This window comes from Brachyhypopomus gauderio, chromosome 20 (genome assembly GCF_052324685.1).
Source record: "Brachyhypopomus gauderio isolate BG-103 chromosome 20, BGAUD_0.2, whole genome shotgun sequence".
In the NCBI taxonomy this organism is placed as follows: domain Eukaryota; kingdom Metazoa; phylum Chordata; class Actinopteri; order Gymnotiformes; family Hypopomidae; genus Brachyhypopomus; species Brachyhypopomus gauderio.
This window is the reverse complement of record NC_135230.1, coordinates 1826140-1853641: the sequence shown is the minus strand read 5'-3', so window position 1 is coordinate 1853641 and position 27502 is coordinate 1826140. Positions and strand designations below refer to the sequence as shown.

The 27502-nt window shown below is 41.9% G+C and overlaps 1 protein-coding gene across 1 annotated transcript in view; it reads right to left on the bottom strand.

Moving 5' to 3' along the window:
- Window positions 1-22393, bottom strand: part of LOC143484525 (uncharacterized) — a 37013-nt gene extending 14620 nt beyond the window's left edge. Inside the window, exons 1-23 of the mRNA XM_076983301.1 lie at window positions 21698-22393; window positions 21422-21586; window positions 21111-21310; window positions 20254-20366; window positions 20056-20162; window positions 13981-14136; window positions 13534-13748; window positions 9765-9850; window positions 9518-9645; window positions 8813-8935; window positions 8453-8646; window positions 8173-8267; window positions 7878-8008; window positions 7575-7699; window positions 6599-6716; window positions 6299-6514; window positions 2489-2659; window positions 2146-2283; window positions 1972-2021; window positions 1487-1619; window positions 1166-1245; window positions 544-664; window positions 93-283 (exon numbers count right to left, since the gene is read on the bottom strand). Coding sequence (XP_076839416.1) covers window positions 93-283; window positions 544-664; window positions 1166-1245; window positions 1487-1619; window positions 1972-2021; window positions 2146-2283; window positions 2489-2659; window positions 6299-6514; window positions 6599-6716; window positions 7575-7699; window positions 7878-8008; window positions 8173-8267; window positions 8453-8646; window positions 8813-8935; window positions 9518-9645; window positions 9765-9850; window positions 13534-13748; window positions 13981-14136; window positions 20056-20162; window positions 20254-20366; window positions 21111-21310; window positions 21422-21568 — 3038 coding nt within the window. The 5' untranslated portion in view covers window positions 21569-21586; window positions 21698-22393. The remainder of the gene's footprint in view (window positions 1-92; window positions 284-543; window positions 665-1165; window positions 1246-1486; window positions 1620-1971; window positions 2022-2145; window positions 2284-2488; window positions 2660-6298; window positions 6515-6598; window positions 6717-7574; window positions 7700-7877; window positions 8009-8172; window positions 8268-8452; window positions 8647-8812; window positions 8936-9517; window positions 9646-9764; window positions 9851-13533; window positions 13749-13980; window positions 14137-20055; window positions 20163-20253; window positions 20367-21110; window positions 21311-21421; window positions 21587-21697) is intronic.
- Between the last annotated feature and the right edge of the window lie 5109 nt (window positions 22394-27502).

Here is a 27502-nt window from a genome sequence, read left to right as displayed (position 1 = left end):
TTAAAACAAATTCCATAACATTTTAAACAAAGTTTTGATGTTTGTAACTGAACATCATAAGGACAATCTCCATAAAGTTGAATGTCTCTCACCCGTAGGGCGTGTTGCCACTGAAGAGCAGTGTCTGTATACCCGTGACCTGAGAGGCAGTCAGGTCTCCACAGTTCTTCAGCTTCTCTATGATGAGTGGGTCAGAGTTCTGGATGTAGGAGGAGTCTAGTGTGCAGATCATATTACCCAGAATTCCCACCTGAGTTTGACTCAAAGTGAAGCCAGAGATGCCCTGCATTGATGTAGAACAGGTACAGAACAGGTGTGAAATTTAAATGAATTTAATGAAATAGAATTTTCACTCTGTAAACTGACTCCAAGTGGAACTTACTGAATTGCCACATTGTCTTTAAATGGTAGATTATAGAATGGCAAGGATGATGTGTGTGTGTGTGTGTGTGTGTGTGTGTGTGTGTGTGTGTGTGTGTGTGTGTGTGTGTGTGTGTGTGTGTGTGTGTGTGTGTTTGTAAGAATGTGAGGTGTGATGTTTACCAGGCAGGTTTGTGCATTCTTGAACAGAGTTTTCTGTATGTTGAGGAAGCTGGAAGGAATAGAGAAATCTGCTGCACCCAGAGCGCTGAAATACGAACTGCAGTTCTGTACATTTGAATAACTACAATACACACACACACACACACACACACACACACACACACACACACACACACACACACACACACACACACACACACACACACACATATTACAGATAACACATGAATCTAATCCACATCAGTAAATTAAATGCAAACTAGACTCACTGCAACATATTCAAAACATTTGAATGAAATAGTGAAATGAAAACATGAAAAGGTGATTACAAACAGGTTATCATTCTGAAACTGGTTTATATGGTTAAAATACTGGAAACATGTAGTTCTTCATTCAAAATGGTGATTTGGGCAGCTGCCAGTAAGCGTGTTGTCATGACGACATGCATTTGTTTTTTTTTTTATTTCTACTGATCATTAAGGATGTACACTGGTGTGGTATTTTCATTAGTACTCAATGTTTTAAGCACATGTAATCAAACCAGTGTTTGTTCATTTGCATACATCTGTGTGTGTGTGTGTTTGTGTGTATGTGTGTTTGTCCATTTGTGTGTGTTACACACTTGTAGTAGAGAAGCATGTCAGAAGGGACATCACTGAAGGTGATAGATGTATCTTTCACATAGTTGTACATGCAGGTCAACTACAATACAGAACACACCGTTAATCACACCAATCACATCCTCTTTCAGATATATACCATACCATATATACCAGATATATCATATTTGATGTTGACACATTTTTATTGCACAATCATGAAATCACAGATAATCATCAAATGTCTCCTTACACTTAGAACTGATAATGTACATAATTACTGATATGAAACAACATTTCCAATCAATGTAGATTATTAACTGGTTAAATGTCGGCCTGTATACCTGTGACTCTTGCAGAGGGACCTTGCTCCTGTCTGGTTGTGGTCTACAGGCTTGCACCACCTGTATGACTTTTGATACAGGGAGAGCCTGAGCTGAGGTGCAGCTAAACCCCTGGAGTACTGCATCTGACAATCTGCAGAAACACACATACACACACACACACACACACACACACACACACACACACACACACACACACACACACACACACACACACACACACAAACTTCAAATATTTTGCTTTTATAACCACATACAAAAATCATATTACATATTTCAACCTTTCTTGCACACATGGAACAGTTTATGTGTTTGTGTACATGTTTCATGTTCAAACAGGTTATGTGTATGTGTGTGTGTGTGTGTGTGTGTGTGAGCGTGTGTGTGTGTGTGTGTGTGTGTGTGTGTGTGTGTGTGTGTGTGTGTGTGTGTGTGTGAGCGTGTGTGTGTGTATACTGTGCAGCAGAGTGTGTGATTTAACTCACTCCTCTACGTTATTACTGACACTGACCACATCAGGGAAAAGCACAAGAGCCTAGAAAAAACAAAACAATAATGACACATTTATGTATTTATTTATTTTCTATACACATACATACATTGCATACACATAACAGCAGATTTCTTAAGTGAAAGAAAAACGTTATGTATTATCTTACCTGTTCGTGATTCCAGTTCTTTGGGTTCACAAATGAAATGTTAACAGCATTCAGAGATGCTAGTAACACACGTGGGATGTATTTTGCTAATGCGTTTGGAACGTTCACCACTGCCTGAGACTCGTTTATAGAGACAATCTAGAAGAAAGTGTATTAGCACATCTTCACCTTTTCTACAATAACAAAATATGGAGGTTATTCTGTGTCAATATTAAAATTAAAATGTAATACGCAACTTGAAGTTGTTTTGTTTTTTTCACTTATTTTGTACAGTGCTTTATGTCCCATATTTATAGCTAATGGCAAATTATTATGGTGAATGTGTGTGTCTCATCTGAAATACCTTCCGAACAAATGTCTCCTGCAGAATCACTGGTGCTGTCAGAATGTTGTTGACGAATGTTGGATTCTGGGATACAATCTGAAGCTGAGAGGATGGAATACTGGACATGGTTGCTGTGGAAACACCTCCAATGAGCGTGCCCAGAGTCACCAAGGACGAAGCACTGTTGATCTGTCAAAACACCATCCAATCAGAACACAGATCAACAAAGTCCAAAGGGTCATGATGTCCATGAAGATAAAGTGCTGAATGGTAGTGCCAATTTGGGGGCAGAGGTAGTTTGAATGTAGCACTAATTTGAAGGCAGTGTTAAGTTGCTAAGGGTGAAACTTCCTGAAGAGGTATAAAAGTGAAGAAGGAGAATAAATAGGATGTTGTTCCATTAGCCTTCCAAAGTTTATGCTTGGTGGTAGGATAACACTGAGAGACATGTCACGCCTCCTGAAGAAACTAATCATACTGGTAAATGTAAAATGATGGAACCAGCTGCTAATGAATGGAACCCACCCCGAATGGTTATTTGAAGGCTCTGATCAAAAACCTGGACCATCCACTGATCAATAAGCTGGACCATCCACTGATCAATAACCTGGTCTATCCATTGACCAATAACCAGGACCATCTACTGATCAATAATCTGGATCATCCACTGATCAATAACCTGGACCGTCCACTGACCATTAACCTGGACCATCCACTGATCAATAACCTGGACCATCCATTGACCAATAACCTGGACCATCCATTGATCAATAACCTGGACCATCCACTGATCAATAACCTGGACCATCCATTGACCAATAACCTGAACCATCCACTGACAAATAACCTGGACCATCCATTGATCAATAATCCACTATTATTTACATTATATATGCTACCATTGGGCACAGTTATAAACAAACATGGTGTCAATTTTCACTGCTATGCAGATGACACTCAACTTTACATATCAGCCAAACCTGATGACAAACTCAGTTTAGCAAATATTGAGGCCTGTGTAAGAGATATTAAATGCTGGATGTCCCTAAACTTCCTCCAACTTAATGAGGACAAAACAGAAGTTCTCCTCCTGGGCCCTAAGGCCTCAAAACAGAAAATTCCAGATCTAATGCTTAATCTCGCAGACTACCCCATTACACCTGGCACAGTAGCCAAAAACCTAGGCGTCATACTCGACTCTGACCTATCATTTGATAAATACATAGATAATACTACTAGGATAGCTTTTCTACATCTCCGCAACATTGCCAAGTTAAGAAATGTATTATCACAGGATGATGCGGAAAAATTGGTGCACGCCTTTGTTAGCTCCAGATTAGATTACTGTAACTCACTACTGTCAGGATGTTCAAATAGGAATCTAAATAAACTGACCAGGGTTCTGACCAGAACTAGAAAATTTCAGCATATCAGTCCAGTCCTATCAGCCCTGGATTGGCTCCCAGTTAAATTCCGTATTGACTTTAAAATTCTTTTATTAACTTTTAAAGCATTGCACGGGCTTGCTCCTGAATACCTTCAGGAACTTATTTCCTATTATGAACCCCCACGTCCACTAAGATCACAGGGTGCTGGTCTTTTATTAGTTCCAAAAATTAACAAGGTAACAGCAGGGGGAAGAGCTTTTTCTTGTAAGGCCCCCCAGCTTTGGAATAATCTTCCTAAATGTGTCCGGGACTCTGACACAGTAACGATCTTTAAGTCTAGGTTGAAAACCCACTTATTTAGTTTAGCGTTTGATAATTAATATACCCCTTAGATAAAGGTACAGATCCAGGGGTTCACAGGCAAAGGGTTTTACGGTAGACTGGGGCGCTGGTGCTGTCATCCTGTCACTGCTCGAGGTCACTCAAGTTTGTTGACAGTGCAGTGGACGGATGCCATGGTCTCAGGATGCCCCCAAACCTATGTTACCTTCTGGTTCTGCCTTTTTTTAGCTAGGCTGTAATAGTTTAACTTAATGCCGGAGTTGCTGCCACACTCCAGAAATGTTTATAATTTCACCTGTCCTGTATATGTCCCCATGCAGCGCTAATTTTCCCTGTTTCATTTCTCCACATGGCTGCCCGCCTGCTTGAGAAATAATGAGATGAGGAGACCAGCGATCCATCCTGGGCCAGCCACCTCCTGCCTAACCGGATGCCTACACCATGATGGACATTATTACATCTTTTTCCTTTTCTTTCTCTTCTTTCTGTATAAATTGTTGTTGTTGTCATGGTGACCAATGTCGGCCAGAGGAGGATGGGTTCCCCCCCTGAGTCTTGGTTCCTCTCAAGGTTTCTTCCTCATGCAAAAAACTAGGGAGTTTTTCCTTGCCACTGTCGCCTTTGGCTTGCTCACTGGGGGCTAGGACTCGGCACTTGTAAAGCTGCTTTGTGACAACAACTGTTGTAAAAAGCGCTATATAAATAAAATTTGATTGATTGATTGATTGAATAAGATGGAACATCCACTGATCAATAACCTGGACCCCTGACCAATAACCTGGACCATCCACTGATCAATAATCTGGACCATCCACTGATCAATAACCTGGACCATCCACTGACCATTAACCTGGACCATCCACTGATCAATAACCTGGATCACTGACCAATAATCTGGACCATCCATTGACCAATAACCTGAACCATCCACTGACAAATAACATGGACCATCCACTGATCAATAAGATGGAACATCCACTGATCAATAATCTGGGCCATCAACTGATCAATAACCTGAACCACTGACCAATAACCTGGACCTTCCATTGACCAATAACCTTGACCATCCACTGATCAATAACCTGAACCATCCACTGACCAATAATCTGGGCCATCCACTGATCAATAACCTGGACCATCCATTGATCAATAACCTGAACCATCCACTGACCAACAATCTGGACCATCCACTGATCAATAACCTGGACCATTCATTGACCAATAACATGGACCATCCACTGATCAATAACCTGGACCAGCTACTTGTGGATAAAACAGTCACCAAAGGAGCCAATCACCAACTACTGGTGTATAAAACAGTCACCGGAGGAGCCAGTCACCAGCTACTGGTGGATAAAACAGTCACCAGAGGAGCCAATCACCAACTACTGGTGGATAAAACAGTCACCAGAGAAGCCAATCGCCAACTACTGGTGGATAAAACAGTCACCAGAGGAGCCCATCACCAGCTACTTGTGGATAAAACAATTAATAAACATTAAGTTTAGCACTTTGCCATTAAAGAAAACAACTTTTTGTGTTTGGGACCACACCAGTCAGAGTATTTCTCCATCAGGGTAGGATTGTACTGTTTTGTTCAGCATAGTTAACTAGTGGGTTGTTAGCCACTTTTGACGATTGACCCAGTGCTAACAAATATAGTTTTAGGTAATATATTTCCATTCGCCATAACTTTGCTTTGGATAATTTATTCTTCATTTAGTCCTTCATTTATATTGTTGTTTCGTCTGGAGTTGTGCCAGATCAAATGGAGTTATTGACAATTTCAATGATATTCAAATCAAATCAAATCAAATATATTTGTATAGCGCTTTTCACAACATGTCACAAAACGCTTTACAGGATTTACAAGGTTAACATTATGATATTCTGGTATTTGCTTCAGCTGATTCCTGTTGTATATAAATGTGCATTTGTGACTCTATTGGTGAGGTGTGTTTGTGTTTGATGCATTGAGCAAGCAAGTTTGTGTGTAGTTTCACCACCGAGCCAATACTGGCCAGGCTTTCAGAGACACCACTGGTAGTGGGTAGGGTGTAGTGTGTAGGGTGTCTCATGTAGTGTAGTGTACACTTACCTGATACCCTGCAGTAGTAATCCTCTGGATGATGTCATTGACCTGACCTTGATTCCAGCCTGTGACTGTACTGAGAGTGGATATAGAACTGTTAATAACGTTTGGGTTCGCGGCCAGGATCTGACCCTCAGTCAGGCCGATATTCTGTTTGCCAAGTGATTGGATAGTGTCTGTGGTTAACGTGGAGTTAAAATTTGCTACCAGCGCTGCTGTGACCTGTGAAAAGAGGATTGTGGGTAATTATCAAGACTAATCAGTTAAATCAAATGGTAGCAAGAGGTCACTAGTTTGACTGATTACCTCTAAACTAATTGTAGTGCAGCTGTTGTTGAGGACTTTCAGGATGGTTTTACTTTTTGGTTCTAGAAGATTCACAAATGCAGAAGCAGGTGTCGCACACAGGAGATTGGCTGGCAAGCTGCAGACACACACCCCACACAGAGCCACACAGCCATACAAACACCCATGCAGAGATAAGACAGATGCACATATAGAACAGTTTTCTCTTTTTCTTTTAACATCTGAAGCAGGGCACCTACAGTGCTCCAGTAGAGGGACTGTAACAGGGAGGTGACATGGGGGAACTTTGGGTTCCTGATAACAACTATGACATGCAGCTGCATTCTGGATGTGTTGTGCAGGTCTAATTACACAGTGGGGAAGGTCCACTAGGACCAAACTGCAGTCATCCAGTCTCAAGATGATACGGCACTGAATAAACACCAACATTCCCACTATCCACATATACAATGACTTTCTCTATAAATTACAACATATAAAATTAAAATTCATGAAGATATTTGTGAAATATGTGCCAAATTGTAAATGTTTAGTTTAACCTAGCTTTAGCTACCCTAATGGTCAAAAGACAATATTGTAACGTCAGGAAGAGACAGAGAGGGATCCTTATGCAAAAGCACAGTGCTCTTTATTTGGCAGATAGATACAACCAGAGAATGCGAGGTGTGAATGCATAAACGGAGTGATGAACACACAAAGAAAGTATTTATTTCTACAACTCACACACAGCGCCTGGATACCAGACAGACTCTTATAAGTCTGAGTCGAGTTGGGTGTCATTAGTGACGAGTTCCAAGTCGAGTCTGAAGTCATTTTGTAGGCAACTTAAGTGCGACTTCGACTCGAGTCACTCACTCGAGTGCCCACCTCTCATTTTGATATAAAAAGTCCTTCATAGATATTTTTTATTTTTGTATTCTAATATCACACATTATAAACATTATTGTTTTTATTGCTAATGTGTGTAGTGTATAACCTGAGAGGGTCGTAGTTAGGATTCTGTGCAAATAGCAGTGCCATGTAGTATGCAGTAACGTTGGCTGCAATTCCTGGAGTGTTAAACAACTGAAGATTGTCTGGATTCACTGCAAACACACTGATCTACAAAAAACAAATACAGACATTTAGCTATGAGAACAATGTGTGTTTGTGAATTATTATAAAGAATTTTATTTATTTTTATCTGATGGACATTTGCCTTTGTTTCCTGATCCAAATACTGATGGGAGTTACGTTACCTGGTTGTGTGTGTGCATGTGTGTGTTTATGTGTGTGTTACCTGGCTGTCTGACACAAATGTCTGGAGGTCACTAAGAGACATGAAGGTGATGAAAGGTCCGATGTTGTTGGTGAACCAGGCGGTGGAGTTCAGGTTGGGATCTGAGGAGTTATAACAGCGAGGAGTGCCACCTACAACACACACACACACACACACACACACACACACACACACACACACACACACACACATACACACACACACACACAAACACACACACACACACAATATAAGTACTGTTTCTACAATATGAACATACAACAATAAACAGAAAGGGAATTGTAACCATTCTTACTGCTGCTGGTCAGATAAGCCTTTATAGACTTGTACACATCAGCTGAGGTGAAATCAGTGTTGGAGAAATTATAATTGTTCCCCAGGACTGACACTCTAAACACACACACACACACACACACACACACACACACACACACACACACACACACACACACACACACAGGTGAAAAGCATGCAGTTACAAGAGTATAATAATAATAATAATAATGATAATAAAATGAGACTCTATATGCAGTGTTAGGTCGTTGGCGTTCATGTTACAACAAACACAAACTCACAGTTTCCTGTATGACAGACAGGAGGCGCTGTTGAGTTGAGCAGGTCTGATCAGCTGATAGCTGAGGTAGGGCAGGTATTGAGCCAGATAGACATTAAACCACTGATTTACATCAACCTGAGATGATACACTGAGAGCAAGAGGCCACACACACACCAACGTCTGCCTGGCAAGATCTGGAGACTGAACTGGTTGCTGCAGAGAGAGAGACAGAGAGAGTGAAAGAGAGAAAGAAAACAATGATAAATTTACACATGAATTACTGCACTGAACAAAGATGAGATGAAACAGCAGGAATGAAGAACAAACATGAGACACATGGAGTACAATGTCAGAGTGTGTACATGTGTGACAGGCGTACCGTCTGTAGGTACTGGTTGGTTTGGTTGTAGTTGTTGAGGAGTGTGCAGACGTCTGAACTGTTAACTGTTTTTGTCGTGTTCAGGAGCTCAGTTATCTCTACTGGAGAGATGGAGCCCAGCAGCTATAGGACAGAGAGGAGTCACCCAGGTTATTATAAAGGGAGGGATGTGTGGACAAAATGACTTTACTGGTAACTTATTAACTGTATAACTAAGACACCAACTGTGACTCTGAACCCTACACATCCTTCTTCAGGCTTATGGCACAGGAATACCTCTACACAGTGTGGGAGATGTAATATTTCCCTGTGTTATTCATCTTAGGATTGTCATGTAGGAATACCTCTACACCAGGGGTGCTCATTACGTCGATCGACCGGTCGATCGCGAAGGAAGTGTCGGTCGATCGCGAAGGAATGTGCATAGATCGCGTCACATAAAATAGTAGTAGATGAATCGCACATCTGCAGTGACGGTTGTATTTGGATGGATTGACATTCACGGTAGCCAATCTGCAATCCACTCAACAAATAATGTTCGCCACCCCCCCCCCCCCCCCCCCCCCCCCGCCCCAGATCTTTCTGACTTGGTCATCTTATAAGTAGCTCGCAAGCCGAAAGCTTGTGGGCACCCCTGCTCTACACAGTGTGGGGGATGTAATATTTCCCTGTGTTATTCATCTTAGGTTTGTCATGTAGGAATACCTCTTGTTGTCGGTTGGCTGGGATGAGGGAAAGGAAGACGCTCAGATCAGGGAATTCAGATCTCAGGAAGGTGTTGTGGAGGAAGAGATAGAAGCTTCCTCCAGTGTAGCAACGCAATCCATTCGGTCCTATAGTGTATATATATTTATATATATTTCAAATTTACTTCTGGTAATGTATGTATTACCATTTGTGTATGTAGGTATGTATTATTATTTGTTTAATGTCAGGGGTTTGGGTGCTGTACCAGTGAGGAGCTGTAAGATGCTGGTGAAGATCTGAGTCTGTGTGCTGCTACTGAGATCAGATCCCACAGAGTCCAAACTGTTCACTCTGTTTCAGACAAGAAACATCACAGCCATGACACACAAACAAGAGAGAGCAACCTTCTACAGTTTCACGTTATACTTCTTACACTATGACTATGCAGAAACATTAGCAGAATAAAAAAGGCACCACTACTATATACAATTTATATATATTTATTAGGTACACCTGGCTAGTAACTGGTTGGACCCCCTTTTGCCTTCAGAACTGCTTTAATCCTTCATAGCAGATTCAAGGAAACATCTCCCATTCCACCACATCCCAAAGGTGCTCTATTGGATTGAGATCTGGTGACTGTGGAGGCCATTAGAGTACAGTGAACTCATTGTCGTGTTCAAGAAACCTGAGATGTCTGAGATGATTTGCGCTTTATGACATGGCGTGTTATCCTGCTGGAAGTATTCATCAGAAGATGGATATACTGTAGTCATAAAGGGATGGACATGGTCAACAATACTCAGGTAGACTGTGGCGTTTACACGATGCTCAATTGGTACTAATGGGCCCAAAAGTGTGCCAGGAAAATATCTCCCACACCATTGCACCACCACCACAAGCCTGAACCATTGATACAAGGCAGGATGGATTCATGCTTTCATGTTGTTGATGGCAAATTTTGACCGTACCATCTAAATGTCACAGCAGGAATAGAGACTCATCGGACCAGGCAACGTTTTCCCAATCTTCTATTGTCCAATTTTGGTGAGCCTGTACAAATTGTAGCCTCAGTTTCCTTTTCATAGCTGACAGGATTGGCACCCGGTGTGGTCTTCTGCTACTGTAGACCATCTGCCTCAAGGTTTGACGTGTTGTGCGTTCAGAGATGCTCTTCTGTGTGCCTCGGTTGTAACGACTGGTTATTTAAGTTCCTGTTGCCGTTCTATCAGCACAAACCAGTCTGGCTATTCTCCTCTGACCTCTGGCATCAACAATGCATTTGCACCCACAGAACTGCCACTAACTGGACATTTTCTCTTTTTCTGACCATTCTCTGTAAACCCTAGATATGCTTGTGAGTGTAAATCCCAGCATTTTCTGAAATACTCAAAAAAAAAATTATATATATATATATATATATATATATATATATATATATATATATATATATATATATATATATATTTCTAAAAATAAAAATAGAAAATAAAGGGAACACTGTAACTCCAAGTCAACCAACTTCTGTGAAACAAACCTATTCAGTTAGGAAGCAACACTGATTGTGAATCAATTTCACCTGCTGTTGTGCAAATGGAATAGACAACAGGTAGAAATGAGAGGCAATTAGCAAGACCCCCCTATAAAGGAGTGGTTCTGCAGGTGGTGACCACAGACCTTTTCTCTGTTCTCATCCTTTTTGGTTGATGTTTTGGTCACTTCTGCATTTTGTCAGTTCTCTCACCATAGATGTAGCATGATGCGGTGTCTACAACCCACAGAAGTTGCTCAGGTAGTTCAGCTCATCCAGGATGGCACATCAATGTGAGCTGTGGCAAGAAGGTTTGCTGTGTCTGTCAGCACAGTGTCCAGGACCAGGAGACAGGCCAGTACACCAGGAGACATGGAGGGTGCCGTAGGAGGGCAACAACCCAACAGCGGGACCACTAACTCCTCGTTTGTGTAAGGAGGAACAGGAGGAGCACTGCCAGAGCCCTGCAAAATGACCTCCAGCAGGACACTAATATCCATGTTTCTGCACAAACTGGTACGAGGGCCCGATGTCCACAAGTGGGACTTGTGCTTACAGCCCAACACCGTGCAGGGCGATTGACATTTGCCAGAGAACACCAAGATTGGCAGATTCGCTATTGGTGCCCTGTGCTCTTCACGGATGAGATCAGGTTCACACTGAGCACATGATAAAGTCTGGAGACGTGACAGAGTCTGGAGACACTGTGGAGAACATTCTGCTGCCTGCAACATCCTCCAGAATGACTGGTTTGTCAGTGGGTCAGTAATGGTGTGGGGAGGCATTTCTTTGGAGGGCCGCACAGACCTCCATGTGCTAGCCGGAGGTACCCTGACTGCCATTAGGTACAGGATGAGATCCTCAGACCCATTGTGAGACCATATGCTGGTGCAGTGGGCCCTGGGTTCCTTCTGATGCATGACAGTGCTAGCCCTCATGTGACTGAAGTGTGTCAGCAGTTCCTGCATGATGAAGGCGTTGATGCTATGGACTGGCCTGTCCGTTCCCCAGAACTGAATCCAATCAAGCACATCTGGGACATCATCCATCAACACCACGCTGCACCACAGACTGTCCAGGAGTTTACTGACGCTTTAATCCAGGTCTGGGAGGAGATTCCTCAGGAGAACATCCACCGCCTCATCAGGAACATGTCCAGGTGTTGTAGGGAGGTCTCATCAGGAGCATGCCCAGGTGTTGTAGGGAGGTCTCATCAGGAGCATGTCCAGGTGTTGTAGGGAGGTCTCATCAGGAGCATGTCCAGGTGTTGTAGGGAGGTCTCATCAGGAGCATGTCCAGGTGTTGTAAGGAGGTCTCATCAGGAACATGCCCAGGTGTTGTAGGGAGGTCTCATCAGGAGCATGTCCAGGTGTTGTAGGGAGGTCTCATCAGGAGCATGCCCAGGTGTTGTAGGGAGGTCTCATCAGGAGCATGCCCAGGTGTTGTAGGGAGGTCTCATCAGGAGCATGTCCAGGTGTTGTAAGGAGGTCTCATCAGGAGCATGTCCAGGTGTTGTAGGGAGGTCTCATCAGGAGCATGCCCAGGTGTTGTAGGGAGGTCTCATCAGGAGCATGCCCAGGTGTTGTAGGGAGGTCTCATCAGGAGCATGACCAGGTGTTGTAGGGAGGTCTCATCAGGAGCATGCCCAGGTGTTGTAGGGAGGTCTCATCAGGAGCATGTCCAGGTGTTGTAGGGAGGTCTCATCAGGAGCATGTCCAGATGTTGTAGGGAGGTCTCATCAGGAGCATGCCCAGGTCTTGTAGGGAGGTCTCATCAGGAGCATGTCCAGGTGTTGTAGGGAGGTCTCATCAGGAGCATGCCCAGGTGTTGTAGGGAGGTCATAAAGGCACGTGGAGGCCACACACACTACTGAGCCTCATTTTGATTTGTTTTGAGGAATTTTCACTGTAGTTGGATCAGCCCGTCATTTGATTTTCCACTTTGATTTTGAGTATGATTCCTAATCCAGACCTCCATGGGATAATAATATTGATTTACATTGATCATATTTTTGTTATTTTGTTCTCAACACATTTCAACATGTAATTTTCACCTGGAATATTTGATTCATTATTCATCCAGGATGTGTTATTTTAGTGTTCCCTGTATTAGATTTATAGTGTATATATAAATATGTAGAATGTTCGAGGTAAGTTACTGCAGTGTATGGAGAGATATTACAAATTATAGTAAAGTGCACAACGTTTCCAGAGAAACAGGATGTTTCAGACAGAGGTCCTTCATCAGCTGTGCAAACATATATACTACTATACTGTATATACATGTACTACTGCATATGGTGAAAAACACTTTAAATTACTATAGCTACAATTGACAATTAATACATTTAATACAAAATAAATAAAGTTGAGAATATATTTAAGGCATTTACCTCTTTGCTAAAGATTTCATAACATTGTTTCCACTGTTACTATGTTTACATTATAAAATACTACTAGACCCCCAAAATAGTGTAAATATCACACGAATATTAGATTCTCACGCTGTCTGGGTAATGTTACAGGTGCGGTTTCTGACAATGTCGAAGTAGAGTCTGACATCTCCAGGCAGGAGGCTGGAGATGAGAGGTCTGAGTAGCACAGTCAGCCACTGGAGCAGCGTGGAGTCAGACACGTAGGGAGAGGACAGCCCCCCCATCACCAGAACGCCATGAAGAAAGGCTGACTTCACCCCGCTGGAGTACAACGAGGCATTCAGCTAAGACAGAGAGTTCAGCATACAAGCAAAGACATGATGTGAAATTTATAATTTCGGCAACACTGAGTGAATACATGAAGTTCCAAAGAACTTTAGAAAATGAATGAATGAAATAAAGAATTGCACATTTTTTTATTGAACTAAATTATGTTTTAATTAAACTAGTAATTTTAATGATTGATTGCAACTAAATTAACGAATGTGGCTTTTAACAAAAGGAAGTGTTGAACACCTGGATGTTGGGAGTGAGGATGTCAAAGAAGGAGGTAAGCTGGTCTGGACGAAGAACTGACATCACGGTGTTGACATCCTGAGGACCGCGGAGTCTAGAAGGATCGGAGCACATCTGAGCCAGCTGAATGGGAGTGAGCAACTGTGCTACTGCCAACTGATGAGGAGATGGAGGGAGAGTGAGAAGGAGTGAGAGAATGAGGGAGAGAGTGTTTGTGAGGAAGAGTGTGAGGGGGAGTGAATCCAGAACACATAATAGAAAGCTTTCATGATGCTGTGTCTCTTTGAATCTACAACTGTTTTGCAAATTAGGTGAAGTCCTGAGAATGTGTTGTAAATGTTGTGTAAACTTCTGAGAATGTGTTGTAAATATTGTGTAAAATCCAGAGAATGTGTTGTAAGTGTTGTGTAAAGTGCTGGGAATGTGTTGCAAATGTTATATGACTCCAGAGTGAGACAAATGACAAGTGGCCCAGATATGTATGATAAAAAAGTCTACAAGTATGATAAAAACATATTTTAAGCTTTAAAAGCAGTAAAAAAAAAAAGCTGTAAAAAATATTCTTCAGCATCTTATGTCGTTAAAACGAGAAAAATACCATGGTAAATTTGGTTTCACCTTCACATATTAGGAATTCTTTCTTCAATAACTTTAAGACAGTATCAGCAAAAGTACCAAAATATGCTAATTCTGGCAATCAAGACAAACGCCTACAACTTTTTTTACTTCAGGAATAGACTATTTTATATAATTGACAACGTTATTGTGAATGTACTAAAGTCACCACAACAATGTCAAAGGCACCGTCTACAAACAGTGGCAGTCACAGAGTCCACAGACAACTGCGCACCATGAGACCTCAAAAACAAGTTGTTTTACATAAAGTTAATGATGTAAAGCAACTTATAAATGAGTATTCATACCTTGCACCAATTTGTAGTGGTCAGTTTTTGTCTAAAAATTTCAATAGCTTTTAAGAGGTGCAACACAAGAGCATAAAACAAGCTGTATTACATTCAGTGCATCCTAAACAATTTTATTGTGGTTATTTAGACCACTACAAATTACAGTGCTCTATGGACTCTGCGACCGCCACTTGCATTCTTGTTAAGGTAATTTGTAGACAATGCCCATAGTGTTGTGTGCGTGTCAAAAGTAGCTGGAGTCGGAAAGAGAAAAATATATATACAGAGAAAAAGAGAACTGCAAGGACTACCTAAGATAGGCAAACTTAATCTAATTATGTTTACTACATCATAATGTGCTGTGATACAGCTGATTGTTTTTCTGTAAGTTTGACAGTGAATAAAGAAACCATGCAGAATTGATGAAGACCATATGAGCCCATTATGGATTTTGAAAACTGCCACCGTAATAATTGTCACGGTTCAGCTCCGGACCCGTCCTTATGGGCGTGTTATAACGTTGTCTGCATCTGGGTGTGGGGCGTTTGTAAGCATGTTCGTTAGTCTCACCTGTGCCTTGTCTCGTGATCACTAGGGAATGTGTTATTCACCTCTTTAATATGCGTTCGCGCAATGTCTCGTGCTCGTTTTTGGCTAAAGTTCGTGCCTGTGTGAGTCACATTTGTAAGTGCTTGCGCTATCCGTGCTGAACTTCACATTTTGTGTGATTAAACTTATGTTTCACTGTTACTTCGTTTATTGTGCCTGTCTCTTTCAATCATCAAAATAATAATAATAATCTTTATTTGTATAACACCTTTCATATATACAAGCAACTCAAAGTGTTTTACAGAATAAATAAAAAGAAACATTAAAAGGAAGCAAAGATAAGAAGACAAAAAGAAAATATTAAAAGAAATTAAAGATAAAAAGGAAACAATAAAATAATTTAATAAAGTCACAAGTTATAAAATAATAGACAACATAATTTAATAAAGTAAATAAGATGGAACAGAGTTAGAATTTCTTAACTAAAAGCAGATCTAAACAGAGATTCTTCTTGAAGCTGTGCAGGGATGAAATGCCTTTGAGCTCTTCAGGAAGAGAGTTCCAGAATTTTGGGACATAGTGGCTAAAAGCACCCTCGCCAATATTTAATCGGCTTTTAGGAATCACCAGTAGATTACTGTTTGAAGACCTGAGAGACCTGACTGGAACATATCTAACCATCATTTCATTGAGGTAAAGAGGAGCAAGACCATGAAGACATTTAACATCCATGACTAGAACCTTAAAATCTATTCTAAAGCTGACAGGTAACCAGTGCAGTGAGTGGAGAGCAGGTGTAATGTGATCTCTCTTTCTCCTGCAGGTCAGAACCCTTGCAGCAGCGTTCTGAACTTGCTGTAGGTGAGAATTAGAGCTCTTTGGAAGAGCAAATAGAACAGCGTTACAATAATCTAGCCTTGATGTGATAAATGCATGGACAAGTTTTTCACTGTCAGCAGGAGAGAGCATATCTCGGACCTTAGCGATGTTTTGAAGGTGAAAATAAGCTGTCTTGCATGTAGTCATGATGTGTTTGTCACGGTGAGGCGGCCCCCTACCGGCCGCCTCCGTCCACAGCGGCTGTTGTTGTTGTTGTCTGGTGACGTCATGTGCATCCCTCAGGTGGGCGGAGCCCGTGATCCGTCTCACCTGAGGGTCGTTTGTTTGCCTATATATGTCTTGTCTTTGTACCAGTTGACCGCTGGTCATTATATCCTTAATTTGGAGATAGTGCACGGGTTTTAGGTTTGCACACTTTCTATTAAACCATCATTTTTCCCTGAGACTTGGCGTGATCGCTTCCTTTTCGTTGCTCACCCCTGCCCGTCACAGTGTTATTTGAAGCTGCGCTCATTATCAAAGGTGACACGCCCCGTTTTTAACACATTGTTTGGCCTTTAGATTCATTTGATTTAAATAAATCTGGACATCATTCCTTTGTGAACCTCTGTCTTTTTAATTGCAGAAAACTATCAGACAACCATGTCTGTATATCATCTATGCAGTCAAACAGTGAGCAAATTTGATTTTAGGGCTTTAGGTTCTAGAGAAATGTAAAGTTGAGTCTCATTTGCATATTGATAATACCTAATACCATGTTTGTTAATGATATGTGGTAACGGAAGCATATATGGGTTGAACAGTAATGGCCCAAGAATTGATCCTTGGGGGACGCCACAAGTTATTTTTTGACATGTTGAGGTACCTAATTGAACATAGTAATCATGCCAGTTAGATACGATCTAAACCAGTCTAAGACTAAGCCACCAATGCCTACCCAGCTCTGTAGTCGATCAAGAAGTATTTCATGATCAACAGTGTCAGAAGTGGCGCAGAAAAAGGACTGAGAGTTTGCCTGCATCCTTATTTAATCTCAGGTCATTTACTACCTTAACTAGTGCTGTTTCAGCGCTGTGGAGAACTCTGAAACCAGACTGAAAAGTGTAATTGGATTTATCGGATTTACTTTGACATAATAATTCAACTGGATTGACACAACTTTTTCAATCATTTTGCTAAGAAAGGAAAGGTTAGATATAGGTAGATAATTATTGAGAATTGTGGGATTAAGATTTCTGTTCTTTAGCAGTGGTTTAACCACTGCAGTTTTAAGAATATTAGGGAATTCTCCCAGTTGCAGAGACTGATTAACAATCGTTAGAACTTCATTAATTAATGAGCTCAGAACCTGCTTGAAAAAGCATGAAAAAGGATTTTAGTGACGAAATCACAACAAGTAGTGTTACCATGTCAACTTCTTGGAAATAAGACATATTAAAATTAGGCTGCATAACTGATATAAGGGTTGATAGTCTATTAGTGCTTGTTGCTATGTTCTGCCTTATAGTAGTAATCTTGTCCCTAAAAAATATTGCAAACATCACATTTTTCAACTGAAACAGTTTCAGGGAAGACACAGGAGGTGGGGTTTATTAGCTGATCTATACTTCTGAACAGGCCAGCTGAGTTATTATTGGATTGTCACGTTGAGGTTCCAGACCCCTCCCTTTGGGCGTGTGTTTACGTCTTCTACGTCTACTCGTCTGCGTCTGTGGATCACCGTGGGTGCGGTTACGTCCTGTGATATTCCGTCTCACCTGTGGCTCGTCTCGTAATCACTTGGGGTTTATGTGGTTTGTCTATTTAATGTGCGTTCGCGCAGTGTCCTGTGCTTGTTGTTGTCTGAGTCACGCAAGTGTTTGTGTGTGTGCCGTGTTTTATGTGCGCTGTATGCGCTTTAAGTGTGTTAAAAATAAACGTTGAGTCCGTGACAGCAAGGATTCTGTCTCGTCCTTCCTCGTGCTGCCGGACGTCACAGAACGACGAGCTGCCAAGACACCAAAAGAATGCCAGGCTATGCCACCCGGCCAAAGAAGGGCAAGCGACCCAGTAAGCGCTGTCACGCCTCATCCCTTGGCCAGCACATCACAGCCGCACCGACTCCCGAGTTGATGAAGCAGGACCCCATATGTGCGTACATGCTGTGCGCAGCTCGGAAGTCCTCTAATCCCGAGGTGGCGGAAGAACTCCGCCAGGGAGCGGTGCGGATATGGAAGGAGCGACACCCCACTCCTTCTCGCGCCCTCTCGCCTCTGAGGGTGGGTGCCTTCGAGCTATACTCGACGGCGACGACCCCCGAGAGCGAGTTCGGGGAGGAGGACTCGCCCAGTGAGGAGGAGGAAGAGGAAGAGGACCATCCGCCGTCCGTAGGCTCTGCCCCCGCTGAAGACCACGGTGAGGGGGAGGTGGGCGAAGATTATCCTCCCTCCGTATACTCCGCACCCACCGAATATTACGGTGAGGGTGAGGAGGGCTACCCTCCGTCCATGTGCTCCTCTCCCGCCGTGGAATACGGTGAGGAGGAGGAGGAAGATGAGGAGTCCTACAGGGAGGAGGAGGGGTCCTACACAGAGGAGGAGGAGAGTCCACCCCCTTCGGAGTTCTCCGCCAGGACAGTGAAGGGGAGGAAGAGTCCGGAGGTGGGCTCATTCCCCGAGAGCTCCCCAGGTAATGAAATGGACTGTTCCCGGGGTGGCAGCCCGGAGCAGCCCATGAGCTGGAGCCGTGGCAGTGAGGAGGCGATGGAGGAAGAGGAAGACACTCCCACTGCCGGGTCCAGAGGGAGATCGCGAGGCGAAGATGGACTCCTGTATGGTCTACCAAGGGGAGAGACTAGCCACGCTGCACCTGGCGCATCCGCCAGCCGCACTGCACCCGGTGGAGGGTTTGCAGCGAGGTCTACCTAGCCTACATAGTACCATACCAACATACCAACATAGTACCATACCAACCAACCAACATAGTACCTACAGCCTACATAGTACCTATTAGCCAACATTAAGCTAACATAGTTGTGCACAACTGGTCATGTAATCAAGTCCCTTTATATCTGCTGTAATAAAACATAGTCTAACATTTCAGACGATTATTATCTCTAAATTTTGAAAAGAAACATTAGACTAAACATTTTTAGCATAAAACTGCTAGCTCTTGAATAATGCTAGCCATAGGTTAATGATTTCAAAAGGGAAAATTCCAATCCTCTATTTTTTGCAATTGTATTCTGACGATTATCAATGTGTTTTAATGATTATGTAAAAACTGGGACAGAAATGATATAGGTGTTCTTTATAGAGATGTTTTTAGTTTTGGGCCGGAAAGGTTGCGCACATTCTTCCAAACAAAAGAAGCGAGAAGCACGCGTACCAATCGGTTCATCAGAACATACACCTACATAAAAATGTAGAAGAAACAGAAGAAACTGTAACCTGCCACTAAACCCATGAACTTATCTGAGTAAAATGTTTAAAATATTGTAGTCAACATGAAAAAGAGATGCAAGTACATGCATTGTGTGGTAAAAATGGAGCAGTTTACGGAAGGTAAATATATAGGTATATATAAGGTGTATATATATATATATATATATAGTGCTGTACTAAGTTAGATTTCTCTGAAGTTCTGAATGCAGTTAAAATCGTGCCTGACATGAGGTGTGTTCGAAGACAGTGACTCTAGAATGCAGCATGCTTCTAGTAAAGGCTCTTCACAAAAAACTCTTAGCTATTAAATGCGTTAATCAGCCGTGCACTACTCTTAAGAGTGATGGAGAGTGATTTACCCCACTGATGTTGAACTTTACCAGCCGTGAGAAGGGCAGGTAGACAGAGAACTGGCCAAGGTTCACAATGAGCCAGTCTGCATCTGTTTGGTTGTTCAATCTGCAAGCTATTTAATAAAATGAGGACAAGTAAGTGTGCAAATAAGTGTTGCTTTAGTTGATGAATCCATGCTGTGATGGCACAGAGAGGTAATGTACCTGGTTGGGTGGTTTGGTCAGTGAGTTGATTGAGGTAAAGTACCAGAACAGCTGCTATTTCATAATTTCTTATTTCTGGCATTTTAGCAGAAACATTACTTAATCCTTGAACACTGAAATGGAAAAGGAGATGTAGCTTCAAAAAACCAAAATCCGAAGATGAAAAATGACAAAACAACAGAACAATACAAACAACAAACAGTCCTAAATAAATTTCTAATTAAATTAGTAGTCAGTTTGTTAAAATGTGCTGTTAGTTCAATTTATGTATATTTTGTCTTAGTGACCAAAATTCCTTCTATGTAATACAAGACATCAGAATTAACAACTGGGTTAGTACACACTACATTCTTGAGTTCACAGAAAGCCCTAAATAGAAAAAAATACATATAATTAAAAATAAACAAACAAAACAAAGGAACAAGAATGACACAGTTGTTAAATCACATTCTTTGCATTTGGATTAGATATATTTACTGTAATAATGTTTTAGTATATCGTCGAGATGAAAGTCCCTGGGATAAAATGTCAGACAGCACAGAGTACACCTAGATGACTATTTTATTAAAGATGAAGTGATTGGCTTCACATGTCTCAGAGGAAATAAATTTTCTCGCCGGTTGGTAGCTGTTGTATGACTGGGCAAAACTACGTAATAGAAAAAATGTGCTTCTCTCTGCCTTTGGCAGTTTGTAAATATTATTTATTGGCAAAATAATGACAACATTAAAACACATCAGGAAATAAAAGATCAGAAATATATGAGTAAATAATAGATCTAATTTCACTTACATCACTTCATAGTTTAATAAAAGATCAGAAATATATGAGTAAATAATAGATCATATTTCACTTACATCACTTCATAGTTTTTGCAGTTGATGTTAGTTGTTGCATTAGTGAGCATCTCTCCAGTGAAACTGGGGAGTAGAGAGACCAGCTTCACAGTAAACCAGTCAGTCCAGTTAAAAGTCACAAACTGTGGAAACTGGACACTAATGATTCTGAAGGTTCGATTCATCATCATGTCTCTCACAGGAGGAATAATATCACCAACCTGCAAAAAACATGAACAAGACTCAGCACATCAGATGAGCAATTTGCTTCAATAAGAAATGCTGCTTATTTATACTATGGTTTTACATAATCCTACATATAAAAATGTTACCTGCAGAGTTAAGAAGGTTGTGAAGTATTCATCCACATTGTTAAATGCATTGCCTTTCTCCAGACGATTGAACACAGAGTTTATCTGCCTTGTACTGTTCAGTGCCCCAGAGTTAATGGTGAACAGAGCTAACTGGGCTGGTGTCATGAGGTCCAGTGTGCCAATCTGTAGAACAACACAAAAAATGCAGTTATGGCTTATGAGAAACTGGCTGGATTATGACCAATATCAAAACTTCAATAACCATGCAATTCAGAGGAACCTGGTGTTACTCACGGTAGCAAAATTATTAAGAGTTGTGCTAAGGCTTGGAGGAGTGGCAAGAGTGATAGAGGCAGGAGTGATAGTGGCAGGTGTGATAGTGGCTGGAGTAAGAGAGACGGTAGTAATAGTGGCAGGATTAATAATGGCAGGATTAATAATGGCGGGAGTGATAATGGGAGGAGTGATAGAGGCAGCAGTGATAATAGTAGGAGTGGTACTGGCAGGAGTGGTAGTGGCCAGAGTGATAGAGGCAGGAATGATAGAGGCAAGAGTGATAGAGGCAGGAAGGGTAGAGGCAGGAGTGATAATAGCAGGAGTGGTATTGCCACTTGTTTGTGTGCTGGTAGAAGTTCCATTTGTGACTGGAAATACAAGAGGAGGTGACGTGGTGTTACTACTTGCACTGCTGGGTGTAGAGATGTTGCTGACAGTAGGTGGAGTAGTGATGGTGATTGGGAGGGTAGAGAATGTATTCAAGTTGTTGACATTTGAAGGGATAGATGCATTGTTAATTGTTACTGTGTTGTTGACAGGTATTGCAGAAATACTTGTTGGGATTAGCAGAATTGTTGCTGTGTTCAGGCTGGCAGTGGTTGAAGTAACGGTGTTTGTAGTTGGATTGTTATTGCCACTTGCTTGTGTGCTGGTAGAAGTTCCATTTGTAACTCCAAATCCAAGAGGAGGTGAAGTGTTGTTACTGCTTGCACTGCTGGGTGTAGAGATGTTGCTGACAGTAGATGGAGTAGATGGAGTAGTGATGGTGATTGGGAGGGTAGAGGATGTATTCATGTTGTTGACATTCGAAGGGATAGATGCATTGTTAATTGTTACGTTGTTGTTGACAGGTATTGCAGAAATACTTGTAGGGATTGTCAGAATTGTTGCTATGTTCAGGCTGGCAGTGGTTGAAGTAACAGTGTTTGTAGTAGGATTGTTATTGCCACTTGTTTGTGTGCTGGTAGAAGTTCCATTTGTGACTGGAAATCCAAGAGGAGGTGAAGTGTTGTTACTACTTGCACTGCTGGGTGTAGAGGTGTTGCTGACAGTAGATGAAGTAGATGGAGAAGTGATGGTGATTGGGAGTGTAGAGGATGTATTCAAGTTGTTGACATTCAAAGGTATAGATGCATTGTTAATTGTTACTGTGTTGTTGACAGGTATTGCAGAAATACTTGTTGGGATTGGCAGAATTGTTGCTGTGTTCAGGCTGGCAGTGGCTGAAGTAACGGTGTTTGTTGTAGGATTGTTATTGCCACTTGTTTGTGTGCTGGTAAAAGTTCCATTTGTGACTCCAAATCCAATTGGAGGTGAAGTGTTGTTACTACTTGCACTGCTGGGTGTAGAGGTGTTGCTGACAGTAGGTGGAGTAGTGATGGTGATTGGGAGGGTAGAGGATATATTCATGTTGTTGACATTTGAAGGGATAGATGCATAGTTAATTGTTACTGTGTTGTTGACAGGTATTGCAGAAATACTTGTTAAGATTGGCAGAAGTGTTGCTGTGTTCAGGCTGGCAGTGGTTGAAGTAACGGTGCTTGTAGTAGGATTGTTATTGCCACTTGTTTGTGTGCTGGTAGAAGTTCCATTTGTGACTGGAAATCCAAGAGGAGGTGAAGCATTGTTACTACTTGCACTGCTGGGTGTAGAGATGTTGCTGACAGTAGATGAAGTAGATGGAGTAGTGATGGTGATTGGGAGGGTGGAGGATATATTCATGTTGTTGACATTCGAAGGGATAGATGCATTGTTAATTGATACGTTGTTGTTGACAGGTATTGCAGAAATACTTGTTGGGATTGGCAGAATTGTTGCTGTGTTCAGGCTGGCATTGGCTGAAGTAACAGTGTTTGTAGTAGGATTGTTATTGCCACTTGTTTGTGTGCTGGTTGAAGTTCCATTTGTGACTGCAAATCCAATTGGAGGTGAAGTGTTGTTACTATTTGCACTGCTGCGTGTAGAGGTATTGCTGACAGTAGGTGGAGTAGATGGAGTAGTGATGGTGATTGGGAGGGTAGAGGATGTATTCATGTTGTTGACATTCGAAGGGATAGATGCATTGTTAATTGTTACTGTGTTGTTGACAGGTATTGCAGAAATACTTGTTGGGATTGGGAGAATTGTTGCTGTGTTCAGGCTGGCCGTGGTTAAAGTAACAGTGTTTGTAATAGGATTGTTATTGCCACTTGTTTGTGTGCTGGTAGAAGTTCCATTTGAGACTGGTAGTCCAAGAGGAGGTGAAGTGTTGTTACTACTTGCACTGCTGCGTGTAGAGGTATTGCTGACAGTAGGTGGAGTAGATGGAGTAGTGATGGTGATTGGGAGGGTAGAGGATATATTCATGTTGTTGACATTCGAAGGGATAGATGCATTGTTAATTGTTACGTTGTTGTTGACAGGTATTGCAGAAATACTTGTTGGCATTGGCAGAATTGTTGCTGTGTTCAGGCTGGCAGTGGCTGAAGTATCGGTGTTTGTAGTAGGATTGTTATTGCCAATTGTTTGTGTGCTGGTAGAAGTTCCATTTGTAACTCCAAATCCAATTGGAGGTGAAGTGTTGTTACTATTTGCACTGCTGGGTGTAGAGGTATTGCTGACAGTAGGTGGAGTAGATGGAGTTGTGATGGTGATTGGGAGGGTAGAGGATATATTCATGTTGTTGACATTCGAAGGGATAGATGCATTGTTAATTGTTACTGTGTTGTTGACAGGTATTGCAGAAATACTTGTTGGGATTGGGAGAATTGTTGCTGTGTTCAGACAGGCAGTGGTTGAAGTAACGGTGTTTGTAGTAGGATTGTTATTGCCACTTGTTTGTGTGCTGGTTGAAGTTCCATTTGTGACTCCAAATCCAATTGGAGGTGAAGTGTTGTTACTACTTGCACTGCTGGGTGTAGAGATGTTGCTGACAGTAGATGAAGTAGATGGAGAAGTGATGGTGATTGGGAGGGTAGAGGATGTATTCAAGTTGTTGACATTCGAAGGGATAGATGCATTGTTAATTGTTACTGTGTTGTTGACAGGTATTGCAGAAATACTTGTTGGGATTGGGAGAATTGTTGCTGTGTTCAGGCTGGCCGTGGTTGAAGTAACGGTGTTTGTAGTAGGATTGGTATTGCCACTTGTTTGTGTGCTGGTAGAAGTTCCATTTGTGACTGGAAATCCAAGAGAAGGTGAAGTGTTTTTACTACTTGCAATGCTGGGTGTAGAGGTGTTGCTGACAGTAGGTGGAGTAGATGGAGTTGTGATGGTGATTGGGAGGGTAGAGGATGTATTCATGTTGTTGACATTCGAAGGGATAGATGCATTGTTAATTGTTACGTTGTTGACAGGTATTGCAGAAATACTTGTTGGGATTGGCAGAATTGTTGCTGTGTTCAGGCTGGCAGTGGCTGAAGTAACGGTGTTTGTAGTAGGATTGTTATTGCCACTTGTTTGTGTGCTGGTAAAAGTTCCATTTGTGACTCCAAATCCAATTGGAGGTGAAGTCTTGTTACTACTTGCACTGCTGGGTGTAGAGATGTTGCTGACAGTAGGTGGAGTAGATGGAGTAGTGATGGTGATTGGGAAGGTAGAGGATGTATTCAAGTTGTTGACATTCGAAGGGTTAGATGCATTGTTAATTGTTACTGTGTTGTTGACAGGTATTGCAGAAATACTTGTTGGGATTGGCAGAATTGTTGCTGTGTTCAGGCTGGCAGTGGTTGAAGTAACGGTGTTTGTAGTAGGATTGTTATTGCCACTTGCTTGTGTGCTGGTAGAAGTTCCATTTGTAACTCCAAATCCAATAGGAGGTGAAGTGTTGTTACTACTTGCAATGCTGGGTGTAGAGGTGTTGCTGACAGTAGATGGAGTAGATGGAGTAGTGATGGTGATTGGGAGGGTAGAGGATGTATTCAAGTTGTTGACATTTGAAGGGATAGATGCATTGTTAATTGTTACTGTGTTGTTGACAGGTATTGCAGAAATACTTGTTGGGATTGGCAGAATTGTTGCTGTGTTCAGGCTGGCAGTGGCTGAAGTAACGGTGTTTGTAGTAGGATTGTTATTTCCACTTGTTTGTGTGCTGGTAAAAGTTCCATTTGTGACTCCAAATCCAATTGGAGGTGAAGTCTTGTTACTACTTGCACTGCTGGGTGTAGAGATGTTGCTGACAGTAGGTGGAGTAGATGGAGTAGTGTTGGTGATTGGGAGGGTAGAGGATGTATTCAAGTTGTTGACATTCGAAGGGATAGATGCATTGTTAATTGTTACTGTGTTGTTGACAGGTATTGCAGAAATACTTGTTGGGATTGGCAGAATTGTTGCTGTGTTCAGGCTGGCCGTGGTTAAAGTAACAGTGTTTGTAGTAGGATTGTTATTGCCACTTGTTTGTGTGCTGGTAGAAGTTCCATTTGTGACTGGTAGTCCAAGAGGAGGTGAAGTGTTGTTACTACTTGCACCGCTGGGTGTAGAGGTGTTGCTGACAGTAGATGGAGTAGTGATGGTGATTGGGAGGGTAGAGGATATATTCATGTTGTTGACATTCGAAGGGATAGATGCATTGTTAATTGTTACGTTGTTGTTGACAGGTATTGCAGAAATACTTGTTGGGATTGGCAGAATTGTTGCTGTGTTCAGGCTGGCAGTGGCTGAAGTAACGGTGTTTGTAGTAGGATTGTTATTGCCAATTGTTTGTGTGCTGGTAGAAGTTCCATTTGTGACTCCAGATCCAATTGGAGGTGAAGTGTTGTTACTACTTGCACTGCTGGGTGTAGAGGTGTTGCTGACAGTAGATGAAGTAGATGGAGAAGTGATGGTGATTGGGAGGGTAGAGGATATATTCATGTTGTTGACATTCGAAGGGATAGATGCATTGTTAATTGTTACTGTGTTGTTGACAGGTATTGCAGAAATACTTGTTGGGATTGGGAGAATTGTTGCTGTGTTCAGGCTGGCAGTGGTTGAAGTAATGGTGTTTGTAGTAGGATTGTTATTGCCACTTGTTTGTGTGCTGGTAGAAGTTCCATTTGTGACTGGAAATCCAAGAGAAGGTGAAGTGTTGTTACTACTTGCACCGCTTGGTGTAGAGGTGTTGCTGACAGTAGATGGAGTAGATGGAGTAGTGATGGTGATTGAGAGGGTAGAGGATGTATTCATGTTGTTGACATTCGAAGGGATAGATGCATTGTTAATTGTTACTGTGTTGTTGACAGGTATTGCAGAAATACTTGTTGGGATTGGCAGAATTGTTGCTGTGTTCAGGCTGGCAGTGGCTGAAGTAACGGTGTTTGTAGTAGGATTGTTATTGCCACTTGTTTGTGTGCTGGTTAAAGTTCCATTTGTGACTGGAAATCCAAGAGAAGGTGAAGTGAAGTTACTACTTGCAATGCTGGGTGTAGAGGTGTTGCTGACAGTAGATGGAGTAGTGATGGTGATTGGGAGGGTGGAGGATATATTCATGTTGTTGACATTCGAAGGGATAGATGCATTGTTAATTGATACGTTGTTGTTAACAGGTATTGCAGAAATACTTGTTGGGATTGGCAGAATTTTTGCTGTGTTCAGGATGGCATTGGCTGAAGTAACAGTGTTTGTAGTAGGATTGTTATTGCCACTTGTTTGTGTGCTGGTAGAAGTTCCATTTTTAACTCCAAATCCAAGAGGAGGTGAAGTGTTGTTACTATTTGCACTGCTGGGTGTAGAGGTATTGCTGACAGTAGGTGGAGTAGATGGAGTTGTGATGGTGATTGGGAGGGTAGAGGATATATTCATGTTGTTGACATTCGAAGGGATAGATGCATTGTTAATTGTTACTGTGTTGTTGACAGGTATTGCAGA